Raw genomic sequence first — 7,412 nt, 5'->3', positions numbered from 1 at the left:
TTTGATGGAGAAATTAAAACCTTTACAGACAAGCAAAAGCTGAGAGAGTTCAGCACCACCAAACCAGCTTTACAACAAATGCTAAAGGAACTTCTCTAGACACGAAACACAAGAGAAGGAAATGACCTATAGTAGCGAACCCAAAACAATATATAAAATGGAAATAGGAACATACATATCGATAATTACCTTAAATGTAAATGGACTAAATGCTCCCACCAAAAGACACAGATTGGCTGAATGGATACAAAAACAAGACCCTTATATATGCTGTCTACAAGAGACCCACTTCAGAACTAGAGACACATACAGACTGAAAGTAAGGGGATGGAAAAAGATATTCCATGCAAATGGAAACCAAAAGAAAGCTGGAGTAGCAATTCTCATATCAGACAAAATAGACTTTAAAATAAGGACTATTAAAAGGGACAAAGAAGGACACTACATAATGATCAAGGGATCGATCCAAGAAGAAGATATAACAATTGTAAATATTTATGCACCCAACATAGGAGCACCTCAATACATAAGGCAAATACTAACAACCATAAAAGGGGAGATCAACAGTAACACATTCATAGTAGGGGACTTTAACACCCCACTTTCACCCATGGACAGATCATCCAAAATGAAAATAAATAAGGAAACACAAGCTTTAATTGATACATTAAACAAGATGGACTTAATTGATATTTATAGGACACTCCATCCAAAAACAACAGAATACACATTTTTCTCAAGTGCTCATGGAACATTCTCCAGGATAGATCATATCTTGGGTCACAAATCAAGCCTTGGTAAATTTAAGAAAACTGAAATTGTATCAAGTATCTTTTCCGACCACAACGCCATGAGACTAGATATCAATTACAGGAAAAGATCTTTAAAAAATACAAACACATGGAGGCTAAACAATACACTACTTAATAATGAAGTGATCACTGAAGAAATCAAAGGGGAAATCAAAAAATACCTAGAAACAAATGACAATGGAGACACAACGACCCAAAACCTATGGGATGCAGCAAAAGCAGTTCTAAGGGGGAAGTTTATAGCAATACAAGCCCACCTTAAGAAGCAGGAAACATCTCGAATAAACAACCTAACCTTGCACCTCAAGCAATTAGAGAAAGAAGAACAAAAAAACCCCAAAGCTAGCAGAAGGAAAGAAATCATAAAAATCAGATCAGAAATAAATGAAAAAGAAATGAAGGAAACAATAGCAAAGATCAATAAAACTAAAAGCTGGTTCTTTGAGAAGATAAACAAAATAGATAAACCACTAGCCAGACTCATCAAGAAAAAAAAGGGAGAAGACTCAAATCAATAGAATTAGAAATGAGAAAGGAGAAATAACAACTGACACTGCAGAAATAAAAAAAATCATGAGAGATTACTACAAGCAACTCTATGCCAATAAAATGGACAATCTGGAAGAAATGGACAAATTCTTAGAAATGCACAACCTGCCAAGACTGAATCAGGAAGAAATAGAAAATATGAACAGACCAATCACAAACACTGAAATTGAAACTGTGATTAAAAATCTTCCAACAAACAAAAGCCCAGGACCAGATGGCTTCACAGGTGAATTCTATCAAACGTTTAGAGAAGAGCTAACACCTATCCTTCTCGAACTCTTCCAAAATATAGCAGAGGGAGGAACACTCCCAAATTCCTTCTATGAGGCCACCATCACCTTGATACCAAAACCAGACAAGGATGTCACAAAGAAAGAAAACTACAGGCCAATATCACTGATGAACATAGATGCAAAAATCCTCAACAAAATACTAGCAAACAGAATCCAACAGCACATTAAAAGGATCATACACCATGATCAAGTGGGGTTTATTCCAGGAATGCAAGGATTCTTCAATATACGCAAATCTATCAATGTGATAAACCATATTAACAAATTGAAGGAGAAAAACCATATGATCATTTCAATAGATGCAGAGAAAGCTTTTGACAAAATTCAACACCCATTCATGATAAAAACCCTCCAGAAAGTAGGCATAGAGGGAACTTTCCTTAACATAATAAAGACCATATATGACAAGCCCACAGCAAACATCATCCTCAATGGTGAAAAACTGAAAGCATTTCCACTAAGATCAGGAAAAAGACAAGGTTGCCCACTCTCACCACTCTTATTCAACATAGTTTTGGAAGTTTTAGCCACAGCAATCAGAGAAGAAAAGGAAATAAAAGGAATCCAAATCGGAAAAGAAGAAGTAAAGCTGTCACTGTTTGCAGATGACATGATACTATACATAGAGAATCCTAAAGATGCTACCAGAAAACTACTAGAGCTAATCAATGAATTTGGTAAAGTAGCAGGATACAAAATTAATGCACAGAAATCTCTGGCATTCCTATATACTAATGATGAAAAATCTGAAAGTGAAATCAAGAAAACACTCCCATTTACCATTGCAACAAAAAGAATAAAATATCTAGGAATAAACCTACCTAAGGATATGAAAGACCTGTATGCAGAAAATTATAAGACACTGATGAAAGAAATTAAAGATGATACAAATAGATGGAGAGATATACCATGTTCTTGGATGGGAAGAATCAACATTGTGAAAATGACTCTACTACCCAAAGCAATCTACAGATTCAATGCAATCCCTATCAAACTACCACTGGCATTTTTCACAGAACTAGAACAAAAAATTTCGCAATTTGTATGGAAACACAAAAGACCCCGAATAGCCAAAGCAATCTTGAGAATGAAAAAAGGAGCTGGAATCAGGCTCCCTGACTTCAGACTATACTACAAAGCTACAGTAATCAAGACAGTATGGTACTGGCACAAAAACAGAAAGATAGATCAGTGGAACAGGATAGAAAGCCCAGAGATAAACCCACGCACATATGGACACCTTATCTTTGATAAAGGAGGCAGGAATGTACAGTGGAGAAAGGACAGCCTCTTCAATAAATGGTGCTGGGAAAACTGGACAGGTACATGTAAAAGTATGAGATTAGATCACCCCTAACACCATACACAAAAATAAGCTCAAAATGGATTAAAGACCTAAATGTAAGGCCAGAAACTATCAAACTCTTAGAAGAAAACATAGGAAGAACACTCTATGACATAAATCACAGCAAGATCCTTTCTGACCCACCTCCTAGAGTAATGGAAATAAAAACAAAAATAAACAAATGGGACCTAATGAAACTTCAAAGCTTTTGCACAGCAAAGGAAACCATAATCAAGACCAAAAGACAACCCTCAGAATGGGAGAAAACATTTGCAAATGAAGCAACTGACAAAGGATTAATCTCCAAAATTTACAAGCAGCTCATGCAGCTCAATAACAAAAAAACAAACAACCCCATCCAAAAATGGGCAGAAGACCTAAATAGACATTTCTCCAAAGAAGATATACAGAATGCCAACAAACACATGAAAGAATGCTCAACATCATTAATCATTAGAGAAATGCAAATCAAAACTACAATGAGATATCATCTCACACCAGTCAGAATGGCCATCATCAAAAAATCTAGAAACAATAAATGCTGGAGAGGGTGTGGAGAAAAGGGGACACTCTTGCACTGCTGGTGGGAATGTGAATTGGTTCAGCCACTATGGAGAACAGTATGGAGGTTCCTTAAAAAACTACAAATAGAATTACCATATGACCCAGCAATCCCACTACTGGGCATATACCCTGAGAAAACCAAAATTCAAAAAGAGTCATGTACCAAAATGTTCATTGCAGCTCTATTTACAATAGCCCGGAGATGGAAACAACCTAAGCGCCCATCATCGGACGAATGGATAAAGAAGATGTGGCACATATACACAATGGAATATTACTCAGCCTTAAAAAGAAATGAAATTGAGTTCTTTGTAATGAGATGGATAGACCTAGAGTCTGTCATACAGAGTGAAGTAAGTCAGAAAGAAAAAGACAAATACCGTATGCTAACACATATATATGGAATTTAAGGGAAAAAAATGTCATGAAGAACCTAGGGATAAGACAGGAATAGAGGCGCAGACCTACTGGAGAACGGACTTGAGGATATGGGGAGGGGGACGGGTGAGTTTTGACAGGGCGAGAGAGAGTCATGGACATATACACACTAACAAACGTAGTAAGGTAGATAGCTAGGGGGAAGCAGCCGCAAGGCACAGGGATATTAGCTCGGGGCTTTGGGACAGCCTGGAGGGGTGGGATGGGGAGAGTGGGAGGGAGGGAGATGCAAGAGGGAAGACACATGGGAGCATATGTATATGTATAGCTGATTCACTTTGTTATAAAGCAGAAGCTAACACACTATTGTAAAGCAATTACACCCCAATAAAGATGTTAAAAAATAAATAAATAAATAAATAAATAAATAAATAAAAATAAAAACAAGAAGAGCTATATAATCACGGAGGAAATGACACTAAGATTTTTGAGTTGAAGATGGTTAGCTATGTCCATAAGTCTGAGAAAACAGAGCCATTAGAATGGATAGGGATGAAGCTGTTGGACAGAGAAAAGAATGATTGATCAAGGCCACAAAGGTAACTTTGCTTGGCCTGGAGGTGAGGGGCAGAGATCTAGGGTCACCTTAAGCACTAAACTGGTTATGATTAATTTGGGGATTATATTTAATTATGAAAGAGATATTTATACTCAATGTTGTATTAAAGGTAAGTTTTAAAAGACAATTAGTGTGCATGCACTTATTTTAGATGAATGTAAAAATAAAAAGTTAATGATTTGATATATTCCTTCATTTCATAAATAATTTGGAGCACTCACTGTGTGCCAGATGCTTGATCAAAGAAAATTAAACCCTGTTGTTGATCCTGAGGAACTTCTGGGTACTCCACTCTTACAATGTATGTGACTGTCCTGCAAGTTCAAACGACTGAAATCTTAGTCTGCACAATCCATTTCAAAAGACATCTCTTCCAATTCCTCCATGTGTGTGTATGTGTGTGTGTGTGTGTATGTTTGTTCACCCAAATGGATAGCTAATATGATACTAAGATACTTATTGCAGAAGAGTTTAAACAGTTGAGATGAACACCTGTCAGACATGAGGAATTTGATTTTGGCTTTGAGGGATGAGAAGGATTTGGGGAAGCGAGCAAGACATCTGGTAGAAATTTGCAAGCAAGACAATGGGCAGACTATTCCATTGTGCCAGATAAGCAAATACTGTAGAAGATTAGAGAAAAGAATCACCAGGAAGCAAATGGAAAAAATCAAATTACATAAATAGGTTTTTGCTTTCCAATTTCTAAAAGATGCTTTAAGGCAGAAGTTGAATATTACAATAAGTGAGAAAAAAAACATTTCTAATTCTAAGACTTTTCTATCATTGATTTTTTTATACTGATAAGGTTAATTTTAACTACTTAATATGAAGGTACGTTTTTTGCTGCTTTGTCTTTCAAGAACGATGAACAAAATAGAAGCTCAGTAAGGAGTGAAATGAATCACTCTCTAAGGTGTCTCATTTCTCACTCCCAACTGAGTTGGCAAAGGTTAGCACACTATTAAAATTCAAGTTGTTGCAAATGTATTTCATTGGTAGTCAACTCACTCAAGGTATACTAGTTTTCAGCAATTATTCTCAGTGATAGTCTACGTGTTTGCCAAAGAATCTCTGTGTCACGTGGAAAAGGAATTCAATAACTCCATGCAGGATCAAACATGAGTTGCTTAATGATGATAAGCTAAATGAGAGGACAAATAGAAGAGCTTGAAATAACCATCTCCATGCTAACTTTGAATGCTAAAAAAAATAACCGAAAGCATTAGGAATCTGGTGGCTGTGTTTTGTTTTCCATAAAAGAGGTAAGAATGTATAGGTAGGCACATCTGACAGAATGCAAATGTTATCACATTGAAATGTTTTTCTCACCTTGGTATTCATTGTGCACGTGATTTTGGGAGCTGAAAGGTTAAGCTTCAGCACAGCATTGCTCTTCCTGCTGGCTTTGGAGGTAGTCACACCTGGGCTGTTAAATGGGTGATAATTTCTATCTCATAAAGTGGTTGCAAGGATTAAATGATGCCACAGTCTGCAATGTTTTACACATAGTAAAGGCTCCATAAAACATATATAAATATCTGAGAGGGAGGTACTTATGACTGTTAGGAGTCACAATTTACACACTCAGGCACAAAGTCAATCTCAGTGAGGAAGCAAGGGCACCATCTTTATGCATCAGGACCAATGTCTTTGAAGGCAAACCACACCTAATTTCTGAAAAAAAAAAAAAAGGAGAAAAAAGAGAGAAAGAAGCAGAGTGGCTTCTATAAAGCAGAATAATTGAACAGCAGTTAAGAAAACACAGGAATGTGTTCAGTGATAATTATAGCCTAGGTTAATTGACTGTTTTCATGACAAGACATGCACAAGAACAGGGAGGGTCTGCATCACATCCAGTGTACTGAGGAGATATATATATATATATATATATATATATATATATATATATATAAACACGGCTGGGAGAAGCCAAGGATATCAGAACATCTCACAGTAACTCAGCTGAATTCACATCTCCTGTCAACATGTACTACAACTGCTGCCTTGGAAACTTCTCCTCCCACTCCCCTGGAGGCTATTTGTGATACACAGGCTCCTTCCAGCCCAGAAACCTGGTCTACAGCACTGATCTCTGCTCTCCTAGCACCTGCCTGCTGGGCTCCTCTCTCTACAGTGGGTGTCAGGAGGCCTGTGATGAGCCCACAAGGTGCCAGGTGTACCGTGTGGTGTCCAGTCCCTGCCAGATATTCTGCTACCATCCAAGGACCTCCACGCCCTGCACTCCTTGCTGGTCAACTCACACTGGATCTCTGAGCTGTGGGTCCAGCAGAGGCTACTGCCTGGGCCATGGATCTAGAAGTTGCTACTCACTAGGCTGTGGATCCCGTGGCTTCAGACCCCTGGGTTCTGGAATCTGTGGCTTCCCTTCCCTGAGCCATGGATCCAGATTTTGCCGCCCAGCATATGTGGCTTCTAGGATCCGCCAAACTTCTTGTTACCAACCAACCTGTATATCTGGCTTCTACTGCTGATCAACCAGCTTAAGGGTTCTAGACTGTGACTTCACAGTTATATCCCTCAAAGTTAATCTCAGCTATTATCTGACTGGAGTCTATATTCTACTACCTAGACAAATGATAATTTTTTAAAATCCTATTAATATTAAAATAATTTATCTCAGAGAGTATTCATTCTGTTTTCTTCTATTTTCCCCCTTAATTCTCTAGTTAAAAATAGTACAAGAGATCTCTTTTCCTTTCAAATAAACTTATTTAATCTGATATCAGTTCATAAATCTTACTATTAATTTTTTTAAAATATGTCTATTGGGAATTCCAAATCTACTGTTATTTGTCTAAAAAGAAGTATTTTATTTATGGAGCAGATTC

General features: G+C 37.3%; 1 protein-coding gene across 1 annotated transcript; it reads left to right on the top strand.

Moving 5' to 3' along the window:
* Nucleotides 1-6,524: 6,524 nt before the first annotated feature.
* Nucleotides 6,525-7,055, top strand: LOC116752706 (keratin-associated protein 13-1-like). The gene is given in 1 exon segment (XM_032629445.1): nucleotides 6,525-7,055. A coding segment is annotated over 1 exon segment (507 nt). The 5' UTR covers nucleotides 6,525-6,548.
* Nucleotides 7,056-7,412: the final 357 nt, after the last annotated feature.

This window comes from Phocoena sinus, chromosome 4, assembly GCF_008692025.1.
Source record: "Phocoena sinus isolate mPhoSin1 chromosome 4, mPhoSin1.pri, whole genome shotgun sequence".
Classification (NCBI taxonomy): Eukaryota; Metazoa; Chordata; class Mammalia; order Artiodactyla; family Phocoenidae; genus Phocoena; species Phocoena sinus.
This window is presented reverse-complemented; position numbering and strand designations above follow the sequence as displayed.